General features: G+C 50.2%; 1 protein-coding gene across 1 annotated transcript; it reads right to left on the bottom strand.

Annotated features, from left to right (window-relative positions):
• Positions 1-1,963: 1,963 nt before the first annotated feature.
• On the bottom strand, positions 1,964-14,263 carry GMFB (glia maturation factor beta). The gene is made up of 7 exons (XM_075330907.1): positions 14,155-14,263; positions 12,369-12,465; positions 9,730-9,779; positions 9,267-9,318; positions 7,857-7,937; positions 6,131-6,204; positions 1,964-4,353 (listed from the first exon to the last, which is right to left on the bottom strand). The coding sequence occupies exons 1-7, from the start codon at positions 14,155-14,157 to the stop codon at positions 4,282-4,284; spliced, it is 429 nt and encodes a 142-aa protein (XP_075187022.1). The 5' UTR covers positions 14,158-14,263; the 3' UTR covers positions 1,964-4,281.
• Positions 14,264-14,323: the final 60 nt, after the last annotated feature.

Raw genomic sequence — 14,323 nt, forward strand, 5'->3', positions numbered from 1 at the left:
CGCCTCTTTTGCCCATCTTTGTTCTCTTTCTCTAGCCGCGGTGCATGATGGGTTCGAAGTCATACACACTCGCCGGCATTCAGGTCCTGAGCAGGGCAGATCAAAAGTATTGTAGTGCGCCTGCGCAGGACCTGCGAGTGTGTATGACGTAGACGCTTCATGCACACAGACTTCAGAAAGAGGCGGCGCCGGAGAACTGAGACGCCCATATGGCCAACCACGCGATCGTTGGGTAAGTATTATAAAGTGTTTTTTTTTATGTTCTCACAGCGGCCTGGGCTCTTATATACAGATTGTTAGAGTGATGTATATAAGAGCCTGGTGCTGGTGGCCACAGCTTATACGCAAAAAAAGTGGTGACAGGTTCCCTTTAAGCACAAGGGGAATACTGATAATCAGCAGCTGGACAGAAGAAGGAGAGCTCTGCTGGGTCGTAAAGGGGAAGAAATGAAAACCCAGCAGGAAAGCTGCCTAGTATAGTGAATACAAACAGCAGGAAGAATGGAAAGTCAGGGAGTATTTCATACAGCCAAACGCTGTGACCATCTGTTGCCAGAAACCACAGGACTGTCACTCATGAGAGCAGAAGGGAAAACTGGTAACAAATGCAGCATTACGAGTCATATAATGTCCTGAAATTGTGGCACACACACACGCACGCACACACGCACGCACACGCACACACACACGAGCTTGAAGTCCTGGGTCTTCACCGTCATTGAGCATGAACCTTTTTCGGCAAATTAAGACACTCACAAGTCGCCATTTTCAAAATGTGTTTATTTAACCATGAGAATGAACGCAGAGGACGCTGGCACCGGTAACACACAGAGGCGGAGGCGTCTAGAACAGTCAACAGGCAGCAGTGGAGAATTCATAGTAAACAGCAATGAGTCTCATCGTATACAAAAAGGCAAAAAACAGAGTCACACGGTAAAATGCATCATAATCCAGGAGGAAGAAGTAGAGCGGCATCTGATGTGCTTCAGATACACAGGAGACTGGCACGTACCAGCCGCCAGCGAGGAAGGCTGGTCTCAATACCCGGTGAGGATGGGGCAGGGACGTCCATGGATATGGGCCCCAACAATACCGAGCCCCAGCAGTTGTTACTGATCTCTGGGGACAGAAGATTTAGTGACTGACGTTATTGTAGTGTGAACAGAGGTGGGGGCCTAAATAATGAACCCGGAGGAGCAAATTAGTCTTGTATTAAGAGGTTAACCCGCCATCCACATGGTAAGTACGTGACTGGTGCAAATCTGACCTCATTACGAGAACGGGGGGGGGGGGGGGGGGTCTTCCGCCTGCTCGCAAGTGGAGTCGTAATACTTGACACCACTCCTTGTGGAAGTGGTCACGCAAGAACACTACTGCTCCATTCACACTGGAGATGCAGCAACCCCCTTTATTTTTTGCTCTTCAGGATTGGTGGGGGGGGGGGGGGGGAGGTGTTCCCCAATTGTCAGACCTCTTAGTGATCATAGACGTTTCATGGGTTAACCCTTCTGATCAGAGATTACCCATTTGCTCTAGATAATTCATAAAATAATCTGAAATCTTCCCTTCTCAGAGCTCTGCTTTGTGCTGTTCCTCTCTAAATATTCCTGGAAATACATGACCCACTTGAGCAGTGGATTTCCCTTGTAAACAGGGCGTGGGTCCGCCATGGTCATCAATGATTGGATAGTGTCAAGTTAGGGAAAACTCACACTCCTCTCCCTTAAAAAGGGGTTGTCCACTACTTTTACCTTGATGGCCCATCCTTACGATAGGTTATCAATGTCTGATCGGCCGGGGTCTGACACCCGGCACCCCCTGCAGATCAGCTGTTCTCGGTCCCGGCAGCCAGAAATGCTCAGTTCCGGAGCTGCTCGGTCTTCTGATAGCGGCCATGGCCGGGTACTGCACATCCACCTCCTATTGATTAGAATAAGTGGCGAATGTGCAGTGCCCGGCCTTGGCCGCTATCGGAAGATGGAGCAACTCTGGAACTGAGCATTTCCGGCTGCTGCCGCCAGGACCAAAAACAGCAGATCAGCAGGGTCCAGGGTGTCAGACCCCAAAATATCAGACATTGATGACCCATCCTAAGGATAGGCCACCAATGTAAAAGTAGTGGACAACCCCTTTAACAAGGGGAGCCCCAATGCAAAGCTGAAAATGTATCCATAAATCTCCTGGAGGAATAACCGTTTTAGCAAAAGATGCATCCACTTAGTTATTTTTTTTGATAGGCGATGCATGCATTTATTAAAAACAGGAGACAATGCTCCTCCTAAATCAAAAAGAGAGCAATATCTACGTACATATGAGCAAATTAGCAATTCATAGAGATTTGTGACTATCCGGAATAAGCACAAGTTGTAAACATTGTCCCAGAATACCCGGGAACCAAAAAATGCGACACAGCGTTAATAGAAAGCCATATATAAAGTGCGCGCGATATACCGGCGAACAGGAGCGCATGCACGGCGGCTCAGAAGCGTATCCAGCACAGACTCACAGGCGTACTGCAGGAATGTAGGGGACTAAAACTAACGCAAAATGCAAGGAATACGACCGGCATGACCCAACAAGGCGGCATGATGTCATGGGCTAAAAATATATGTACCCCGGCAGCACTCATGAAGGTGCCCCTTCTGGAATGTGTCACCCCGGACTTTCTGGAATGTTTGCAAGTACTGGAGACATGACGGGCATGTGTGGAGCCCTCCGAGAGGGCAGGGAGGGGGGGGGGGCATTCTGACCGTGCCAATATGTAAGGGCAGCTTTAGCCTCATCATGCAAGCCCCTTGAGTCATGTATCTATATTGGAGGGTCCGGTCTTGCCCAGCTTGGACCACCTGAGAATGAAGTATCCAAAAGACACTGACCACAAGTATGCAGGATCCACTGAGAATAATCTGTGGGATCTGCTGATAATCTGTCAGATTGCATGGAGAGAAGTGGCGCCTGTCTCTCCATAGGTAGAAATGCTACGGGCGGGAAGCAGCACAGCTACTATTACAGCTCCAGGACTGTCACCCAGCTTTACCAAAGTCCTGAATGGCAAGCCTGCCTTATCAAAGGAGTATTTGAATAATGAATCACCCGTCCACTAAAGAATGGTCACATATGTTCTGCTCCATTCAGTCTCTAAGGGTCCAATCGAGACACCACCAAGTGTGTGCGACCACCGCTCCATATCATTGAGGAACGTAGGCCCCCAAATCTGGCAATTAGTGGTGACCCCCAACCAATCTAGACGTTATCGCTTATGTAGTGGATAGATTTAGGACTCTAAGATTGGAAATGTAAATTCTGGGGGTCTTCGCAGGTACGGAGGGGCTTAATGGAGCTCTTTAATAAATATAAATTTACCGATATACTATCTGCATCCATTCACGATGGTGTCTAAGATCTCTGGCCGGGAATAGACAGAGACTTTGGTCACGATGCAGATCGCTCTATGCTGCTGAGGAATGCATGTGAAAGGGGTGTGTCTGTGTGTCTGTGATATATATATATATATATATTACACACACACACACACACACACACACACACACACACATATATATATACATACACACATATGTGTGTGTGTGTGTGTGTGTGTGTATATATATATATGTGCGCATATGTGTGTGTGTGTGTGTGTGTGTGTGTGTGTGTTACATTGTGCCCCCTATATTACGGCAAATGTGGAAAGCAAGTTGCAAAAACGCCAACTGCGTCCAACGTTTTGCAATTTGAAAATACCCTAGGAGTCACGATGGCACCTGGATACAGGTACACGGCTCATTACAGTCCAGTTATCAAGCTGTGCACCTAAATACAACCATGACAGCAAGCAGAGATCCTGCCAAACCCAACTGAACCAATACAGAAAGAACACTGTAAAACCGGATCACTTTTCGTTACTGAAGGCAAAAGCGTATTATGTGGCTGTAGTGGATGTATAGACCATGCGTGCCGGGGAGTTAGATAAGCCAAGCGGGGTAGAAATGGTTATAAGAAGTCCTCGTAACAGGTAGATCTGGTTAATCAAATCCAGAATAATGAAACGCTGGTCGTCCAGTGTGGTCAGATTCAGATATTCCAGTGTCTCCCACTGCACACGGCTCCCGGCAGTGAAAGAGTTAACCCGATTAGTGTTGCACGATATTATTAGATTTATATTAAGAAAGAAAAACCCTGCACATCTTTGCAGCACAGACACAGAGAGTGGGCGGACGCGAGATATGCGGAGTACAGAGGGAATGTCATCCAGGCTCCATTTACATAGAAAAATACAGATTAGTAAAAAAATCCCAGCTTCTCCAGCAGCCATTCCTCGGTCAGGTCCTCCGTGTTTCTGATCTCGAACACCTTTAAAAAGGAATAAATAAAACCTTTAGGCGTTTGTGCATTTAGATTTCCTCCACGGTTATAATATAAAGAAACAGAACTGTAGCTCTTAGGCTACATGCGCACGCTGCTTTTTTTTCCTGCTTTTTTGGCTGCAGTTTTGTCAGCAGAACTTTCTGACATTTGACTTCCCAGCAAAGTCTATGAGAAGTCAGATTTGTCATGCGCACATTGCAGTTTGTCAGCGTTTTTTTTTGTCAAAAGTTTGTGACAAAAAAAATGCAGCATGTTCATTCTTCCTGCGTTTTTGTCAACATTTGTCACCCATTGAAAACATCAAAAACGCAGGAAGAATGCATGCTATCAAAAGTGGTGCATTTTACCTGCGTTTTTGGTACCAAAAACGCAGGTGATTTGTCAGGAAGTGAGGTAACAGGCAAGTGGTCCCGTCCCGTCCTCCATGTGTTCCCCGAAGTACCGGTGTCCCCAGCGTGCACGCACAGGGGAGATGATGTGGAGGACAGGACTATCAGCGGCGGCAGCGAGAGGGAAAAAATCAATGTTTTCAGCTGCCAATGTCCATCCCCCTCTCGCTGCCGCCGCTGATAGTCCCGCCCTCCACGTGTTCCCCGAAGTACCGCTGTCCCCAGCGTGCACGCACAGGGGAGATGGACCCCTCTCGCTGCCACCGCTGATAGTCCCGTCCTCCACGCTCCTGTCAGCTCCACGCAGTAGCGCGATCAGCTGAGCTGTCACTGAGGTTACCCGCTGTCACTGGATTCAGCGGTGGCCGCGGGTAACCTCAGTGACAGCTCAGCTGATCGCGCGGCTGTCTTCATTTGCTGCGTGGAGGTGACAGGAGCGGCGGTGTCTTCTGCAGCGCCGGTCACCTCCATGCAGCAGAGCTGGAAGCGACGCTGGACCATCCTGGAGTACGCCGGACATGGAGGGCTTTTTGGGGCTTATTAAAATGGGAGAACGAGGGAGTTTGTTAGTGTTTTTTATTTCTAATAAAGGATTTTTTCAGGTGGGTGTTTATTTACTGTAACTTACAGATTAATCATGGAAGGTGTCTCATAGACGCCTGACATGATTAATCTAGGACTTATTGGCAGCTATGGGCTGCCAATAACTCCTTATTACCCTGATTTGCCAACGCACCAGGGCAAATCGGGAAGAGCCGGGTACTATCCCAGAACTGTCGCATATAATGTATGCGGCAATTCTGGGCGGCTGTTGGCTGATATTGTTAGGCTGGGGGGCTCCCCATAATGTGGAGCTCCCCATCCTGAGAATACCAGCCTTCAGCCGTTTGGTTTTATCTGGCTGGCATTAAAATTGGGGGGGACCGCACGCCGTTTTTTTTAATTATTTATTTATTTCTATTTTTTTTTTTTCAATTCAACAAGCTTTATGGGCTTGTTTGAACTGAATAATACATGAAACAATTGTTGACAAAACTGCAGCCAAAAACGCACCAAAAAGCAGCAAAAACGCACCAAAAAAGCACCTACGTTTTTTGTGACATTTCCAGGCTCTCTCTGACAAGGTGCAGTGTTGGCTGCAGTTTGTGAACACGAAAAAGAAGCAGCGTGCGCATGTAGCCTTAGGGTGTGGAGACATTTGCAACCGGATTTTATACCTCCAGTGAACGGGGAAAAAAAAAAAAAAAAAGCAATGTTGTAAATACTGTTCAACTGGAGAAAAATAAAATACCGTTTGGTGTATACAGCTCATGTGCAGAGGTATGAGTCTCCATGGTGATAACATTATATAATAATAATTTATAAACAATAACCTTTGTGAGTTCAGCTTTCTGGACAAGTTTATTTTTGCTCCCAGCGTACATCATCTGCTGTTCTGGTTTGCATCCTGAAAAAGTGGGAAAAATGCTTGTGACATAAAGATGGTGAAGTGGAGAAATAATAAAAACGCACATTTCATTAGCGGACAGCTGTGGTCAGCGGAGAGTCCGGAGGGGAGGCCACTGGCCTTTCCCTCAGCGGAGGATTCAACCGACTTCATAATATCCAACTGAGCCCACAGACAAGAGCGCCCGCCCACAGACAAGAGCGCCCGCCCACAGCGACCTAATCATTAGAGGTATTGACCCTTCATCACTTTTGTGCCCTATATAAAATAACATCACTCTAAACCCTCCTCCTGCAGTGGCGCCATTCCTGCAATGTTAGCGCCTATTCTCCTGGAGGTCACGTGACCACTGCAGCCAATTAGTGGTCGTGTGATACATTGCGATGAGACTACTGTAGCCAATTTTGTTTCAGGACCACTGGGCGGGAGAGTCCGCATCAACATTGCAGGAACGATTCAGCTGCGGGAGGGGCGGATGGAGCGTATTCAACGCATATGGGGTATTAAAGTGCACCAATCACCAGGATTTTCCTATATAACCTAAAGCCAGTGCTATACTGGCACTATCAGGCTGATTCTATACATACCTTCAGTTGTCAGCTTGGATGTATAGGTTTTGAAACACAAGCAAGTAAAGTTTGTAAAAATGAGCAGCTTTTTGAATGACAGCAGCTGCTGATTATCTGATAGCTGGGGAGGGTATTCAGAGTGATTCCTGCCCCCCCTGCCTGTCCTTCCTCCCCCTGTTAGTAAAACAATTCTATAATAGAATTTGCATAAATAAGTGGCTAGAAGAAGCTGTGCTGATGTCATACCCATGTGACCAGAAGGGGGGGGGGGGCCTCAGCCAACAGAGAAATGTTGCTTCCTGGTATCAGCTATGTTGGCTGAGGACCTGCCCCTTCTGAGTTACTGGGTATGACATCACCAAAGATCCTTGGTTGTCCAGTGGTGGATAATCCCTTTAAGGCAGTTTGGTCATAAACCCTCCAGAGCTCCTATTTGTCCTGTCCCCTCATTATATATGGATGCTCAGCTCAGCCGAGCGTACAAAGAGAGGAGAGGATGTCCGACACCTCAGATTGAGGATCGAGCGGGAAAAATCAAGAGTCGTCGCATGCACGTCTGATGGCTGGCAGGTCCGGGAGATTTTGTACTAATATTTCCAGATCTATTTGTGCACCAAACTCCAGTAATCAGAGCTGGGATGGTTACTTGGGATGTGATGCCCAGACAATCCCACATAAGAACCTGTGGATGCCGCTTTGCCCGTAGGAAGGAAGGGCACGACTGCGCTTTACATTTACCAGTCTGCAGATTATTTCTAGAGGTCACCTATGTGAGTCCAGCACAGCTTTCTGACACTTCAGGTATCTCCTGATATCATCCGGGGCAGCGAGCAGTGCCGATGACGTGACCACCCTCACATCTGCAGAGATGCACTAGGTAGCTGTCGTGCATACATCCTGTTCATTGGAATAAAAGACCATGCACACGCCTCAGCAGGTATGGGTCATAACATCACTACTGGCACTTGCCCCTACCAAAGCAGCTCCTAATGGGACCAGATAACCTTTTTAACACTGCAATAGATACTAGAGAGTAAGGAAGTTCCAACACCTATAGTGCTGGCAGAACTCTGAAGAACTCACCGACCGGGCTGGAGAAGATGAAACACAATGGATACGACACTCTCCCGTCCTCGTGCTGGTACTTGTAGCTGTACACTATGAATGTAACAGGACATTAAGGAAAATGGCAGCCCGGCACAGAAAACATACAAACAGGAGAGGACTGATGTGCAACATTACAGTCTGGTCTCCGGACGACTCAGTTACCCTTTTCATTCCCCACAGAAAGCAATATCTGGCAGTTCGCAGGTTCTCGCTGTCTCAATATGACATGTATGCGACAGTATCGGAGGCTGGCAAGCCGGGGCACAATGGAGGCAGCAGCACCCGGCAGCTTGAGAAGGCTCAGACATCCCTGTGCTACATTGTACTCCGGAGCTGCACTCACTATTCTGCTGGTGCAGACACTGTGTACATACATTACATTACTGATCCTGAGTTACCTCCTGTATTATTCTCCAGAGCTGCACTCACTATTCTGCTGGTGCAGTCACTGTGTACATACATTACATTACTGATCCTGAGTTACCTCCTGTATTATTCTCCAGAGCTGCACTCACTATTCTGCTGGTGCAGTCACTGTGTACATACATTACTTATCCTGTATTATTCTCCAGAGCTGCACTCACTATTCTGCAGGTGCAGTCACTGTGTACATACATTACTGATCCTGAGTTACCTCCTGTATTATTCTCCAGAGCTGCACTCACTATTCTGCTGGTGCAGTCCCTGTGTATATACATTACTGATCTGGAGTTACCTCCTGTATTATATATGAGCATACCTCATAAAGGTTGCAAAGATGGCACTCACACCTGGGTCTTGTGGCTAAAGGGGTAGAAACCCCCCAGAATACACCAGTATTATATATGGCAGGTGGGAAACCCGCTGCAGATTCTGCATGAAGACCCCGGGGATTCACGCTTCAGCTCTGCCGGTAGATGCAGTAAAACAATTCTAAAAGGCAGAGCGGATGGTGGAAACTAGTCTCCTGATATCATCCGGGACAGCGAGCAGTGCCGATGATCTGACCATCAGCACACCTGCCGAGACGCACTAGGTAGTTGTCACGCATACGTCCTGTTCATTGGGTTAAAGACCACGCACACGCCTCAGCAGGTATGCATCATAACATCATTGGTACTTGTTCCTACCGAAGCAACTCCAACTGAGCCAGGATAACCTTTTTCATGCTGCAATAGGTACTGGAGAGCAAGGAAGCTCCAACACCTATGGGGCTGGTAGAATTCTGAAGAAGAACAGCCTATTCAAGAATAGTAGATGGCACGTTACAGAGCACAGTTCTTGGAAATTAGTTTGCCATTTGCACCAAAGGTTGAGTTAATCTGTTGCTATTTGGCCGGGTTTCTGTGATAGCACGGGTGCACTTTAAGGCAGTGGTGCAGAATGTACCGCCATATGTGAAAGGATATCTGGGCTGCCTCTCTGGAAGTTCATCCTTGAGTTCATCTGGAGAAATACCCTGCTCAAGAGAGAGAAAAAGCAGCAATTACCAGGGCAGGAGCTGTGGGAGCCATAATTGCAGAGCGGGACGAGCCTGGGGCCTCCTGGCAGGTGAGGAGGATGTAATCGCAGTGGGATTTGCATATCCCCTGGGAGCAGTGAACGCGCAGCACCAGCTGCAGACAATCGCTCTGCCCATACAGGTCTTATAATCCATCAGTGCCGCGATACCCATCTTGTATACTGCCAGGGCACTTTCCCAACACATGGCCTTTCAGCTGTGGCAAATCTGGGAGCTGAAGTTTTGCAACACTGGAAACCAACTTGGCTTTTTAATGATTAGTTCGGCCCATGGATTTTGTGGTCACCGGATGAGTCCAAAATCCATATATTCCTTTAACATCCGGAACAAAAGGGGCGTCGTACTCACCTCGTGTTCTTCCTCCAGGACGACCAGACGTCTTTCCTTGTCTATTTTCACTAAAGAAGAGGAAAAATAACATGAATAGAGATGAGAAAATCAATGGACAGGAGCCAGCGCCCGCAGCAGTAGTCTGTGGCCACCGGATGGGAGCCCCGTGGACCCCCTCCAGCCTGGCGGCAGAGCCCCGTGGACCCCCTCCAGCCTGGCGGCAGAGCCCCGTGGACCCCCTCCAGCCTGGCGGCAGAGCCCCGTGGACCCCCTCCAGCCTGGCGGCAGAGCCTCGTGAACCTCCTCCTGCCTGGTGGCGGAGCCTCGTGAACCTCCTCCTGCCTGGCGGCGGAGCCTCGTGAACCTCCTCCTGCCTGGCGGCGGAGCCTCTCCTGACTGGTAGGCCTGCAGCGTCGGCACTGCTCTGGTAGGACGCTGCGCCAGGCCGGCTAATCAGACAGGAACTGCAGATGCCGGCAGGAACATTCCCTACACAGCGAAACACTGGGAAGGAGCCGCGGCGAACCCTAACTGTTTCGGAGCCTTCTTTATAGTGCGAGTACCAGGTTATAACATCATAAGATGGGAATAATCTCTTGTATACCGCCAAACATACTAATCCCTTTTTTTCCCTCTCTCCTACCGCACACCGTCAGTGTCAGCATTCACTGGAGTTCTGTAATTCTATTCATCCAGAATGCATTAAAGCAAAAAGGTGAGCGATATCAGATGTTGCATCGATGGCTTCCACCCACAGACCTGTGTGTAATAACCCTCTAATTACGTGTCCAGTAGATGCTGCCGCCCCTAGTGACGGTAATCACGGGGCCATTAGTGCTGGCAGCAGTATCATAACCAGCGACATATTCCATACATGTAAATGAGATGAGGATTAACAGCAGCGCCAACTATTCAATTATCTGCTCTCCTGGAGCGCACAGCGGAGCCCCCCGGATCATCACCATGGCAGCCGCACGCCACCCAAAAATCAGGGGCCGCACAGCTGTGGAGTGGAGGCGCTGAGAGGCTAGAGCATTCAGTGTGTCATCTCCGGGATTTGGAGTGTTATTATTTTATTTTTTATTATTTGGGAAGTGGGGGCGGGGGGGGGGGGGTAGTTTATTACACCACAAAATTAAAGGGACAATCTCACATAGACGTCTGTATATCCTATCAGGAAACATGGCAGTCAGAGGAGGTATGGGACCCACAGCAAACAGCCGAGACAACACCTTTAAGAAACTGACAACTTTATTTCCTGAGCCCTAAATAAAAGAGGCTATTGGCAGGTACCAGCCCCATTGCCACCGCCGCCACTAGCCGGAGCGCTCGCCATCACCGCCGCCACTAGACGGAGCGCACGCCATCACCACCGCCACTAACCGGAGCGCACGCCATCACCACCGCCACTAGCCGGAGCGCACGCCATCACCGCCGCCACTAGCCGGAGCGCACGCCATCACCGCCGCCACTAGCCGGAGCGCACGCCATCACCGCCGCCACTAGCCGGAGCGCTCGCCATCACCGCCGCCACTAGACGGAGCGCACGCCATCACCGCCGCCACTAGACGGAGCGCACGCCATCACCGCCGCCACTAGCCGGAGCGCACGCCATCACCGCCGCCACTAGCCGGAGCGCACGCCATCACCGCCGCCACTAGCCGGAGCGCACGCCATCACCGCCGCCACTAGCCGGAGCGCACGCCATCACCGCCGCCACTAGCCGGAGCGCTCGCCATCACCGCCGCCACTAGTCGGAGCGCTCGCCATCACCGCCGCCACTAGACGGAGCGCACGCCATCACTGCCGCCACTAGACGGAGCGCTCGCCATCACCGCCGCCACTAGCCGGAGCGCTCGCCATCACCGCCGCCACTAGTCGGAGCGCACGCCATCACCGCCGCCACTAGTCGGAGCGCACGCCATCACCGCCGCCACTAGTCGGAGCGCACGCCATCACCGCCGCCACTAGTCGGAGCGCACGCCATCACCGCCGCCACTAGTCGGAGCGCACGCCATCACCGCCGCCACTAGTCGGAGCGCACGCCATCACCGCCGCCACTAGTCGGAGCGCACGCCATCACCGCCGCCACTAGTCGGAGCGCACGCCATCACCGCCGCCACTAGTCAGAGCGCACGCCATCACCGCCGCCACTAGTCGGAGCGCACGCCATCACCGCCGCCACTAGTCGGAGCGCACGCCATCACCGCCGCCACTAGTCAGAGCGCACGCCATCACCGCCGCCACTAGCCGGAGCGCTCGCCATCACCGCCGCCACTAGCCGGAGCGCACGCCATCACTGCCGCCGCCACTAGTCGGAGCGCACGCCATCACCGCCGCCACTAGTCGGAGCGCACGCCATCACCGCCGCCACTAGTCGGAGCGCACGCCATCACCGCCGCCACTAAATCGGAGCGCACACCACCAGTTGGTAAGCATTCCCCATTCCAGGCACAACAACTGGCTGCTTTCTTGTACATCGGCATGTGCAGCGCCATTTATCATAGAAGCTGCCATGGTTTTCTAATCCGGCACAACTAGGTTTGAAAGTCGGGAAAGGGCAGAGATCACATCCGAGACCCCCCTGCAAGTACAACCCCCCCGAGCTGGCAGCCATTTACAGGACATCCCATAGTTGGCGCTGGCTCGTTACTCACTGATAATCGCAGCGTTGCTGGTCTCCTTGCGGAATCGAAACTTCTTCAGCTTCTCCACAAGTTGCTCGTCCACTTCACACACAACCAGGGACTCACTCTACAAAACAGAAAAGGAACATCCCCCGTAAATCACCCACAGGGAATCCAGACGGTTTATAACCCCACAATTCTACAGATTGTTAGAATTCAAGAGGTATTTCTATACATTGTCTATAGTGAATGCACAGTGTAAACCAGAAGAGTGGCCATTCAGACCACTGATACTGAAGCAATAATGTAAATCATTCATTTGACCGCTGCAGTCAATCACCGACATCAGCAATGAGGTTTCCTTGCATGGTAAATCTGTTAAGTATAAATACATTGCAGTATTCATTCTGTACAGATCGAGTCACCTCCTACATTGTACTCCAGAGCTGCACTCACTATTCTGCTGGTGCAGTCACTGTGTACATACATTACATTACTGATCCTGAGTTACCTCCTGTATTATACTCCAGAGCTGCACTCACTATTCTGCTGGTGCAGTCACTGTGTACATACACTACAAATCCTATACAGATTCTGAGTTACAGAGGAAAAACTCTATATCCCTGGATTGGGATTGGCTTGTGCTGCAGTCACGTTTATGCCTTCATCAGTGCTGTGCCTGTATGTGCACAACCGGCCTAGATGGGCCTATCCATTAACTACCAACAACCCATCCCTACCGTGCTGATCTGCACCAGGAAAGCGCCTCTTTCCTATTTCCATTGATCCTGAGTTATCTCCTGTATTATAATCCAGAGCTGCACTCACTATTCTGCTGCTGTCACTGTGTACATGTATTACATTACTGATCCTGTACTGATCCTGAGTTACCTCCTGTATTATACTCCAGAGCTGCAGTCACTATTCTGCTGCTGCAGTTACTGTGTACATACATTACTGATCCTGTACTGATCCTGAGCTACATTCTGTATTATACTCCAGAGCTGCACTCACTATTCTGCTGGTGCAGTCACTGTGTACATACATTACTGATCCTGAGCTACATTCTGTATTATACTCCAGAGCTGCACTCACTATTCTGCTGGTGCAGTCACTGTGTACATACATTACTGATCCTGAGCTACATTCTGTATTATACTCCAGAGCTGCACTCACTATTCTGCTGGTGCATACTTTTTTTTTTTTATCAAATTGGACACAACCCTTCAGTCTTGCCTCCTGTTAATCAGGGCTTCTCATCTCTCCCATCAGGTCAGGATTAATCATGTACATTTCCCATAAAATGCCAATGATGTGCACTTTTGATCTGTCACTCCTCTGTTATTCCTCCTGGAAATCTATGAAGAAACTGACAACTTGGCATTTCCACTCCACAGCCTGTGTCCCTGCACTGTGACAGTGAGCTGTGCTTGGGTAGTGACAGTAGAAGCGGTGGAGGAGTGGGTTACACATTTCCCGGAGGAATTACAGAGGGTCATCACAATACACAGCTCCAGGATCACTTTCTCCTATAGCTGATGGGTGACGTCCACAGAGCGCATTGCCAGCAGCGCCCCCTGCCGCCTGCCCCCGGTACTGCACCGCACTGCAGACAGAACTTTCCCTGGTGCCGGTGTCCGGAGCCGCCCATGCTCCAGTGTCGGAGGGAAAGCTGATGTCGAGTTTCCAGCCCTCAGGCGGCATTTCCTGTGCAGCGAGCGGGGAGTCTCCCAGGAATGAAGGGGAGGGAAGAGGCTGCCGCATGCCGTCAATCACGGCGGCTCCCCCGCAGTTACGTCCCCCACCGCCCACTCACCATCTCCGCTCCCCGGCCGACAACACTGTGCGGTAATAGCTCCGGCTCTGTCTGGACTACTGAACCGACACCCGGTGTTAAAGGAGGAAAAAAAAAAACTAAGCTAAACGTCACGTGACTTTGGAATAGCCCAATCAGAAAGCCAACCTAGAGGCAATAGGCGTGGCCT

Source organism: Anomaloglossus baeobatrachus, chromosome 12, assembly GCF_048569485.1.
Source record: "Anomaloglossus baeobatrachus isolate aAnoBae1 chromosome 12, aAnoBae1.hap1, whole genome shotgun sequence".
NCBI classification, from domain to species: Eukaryota; Metazoa; Chordata; class Amphibia; order Anura; family Aromobatidae; genus Anomaloglossus; species Anomaloglossus baeobatrachus.

Bases quoted from the DNA above. Each gene is read 5' to 3' on its own strand.
- GMFB (XM_075330907.1), bottom strand. The intron at 9,319-9,729 runs GTGAGTACGACG...TCTCTTGAGCAG, and splicing joins TCCTGGAGGAAGAACACGAG to GGTATTTCTCCAGATGAACT. The intron at 7,938-9,266 runs ATCCTTTCACAT...GTCCTGTTACAT, and splicing joins TCCAGAGAGGCAGCCCAGAT to TCATAGTGTACAGCTACAAG.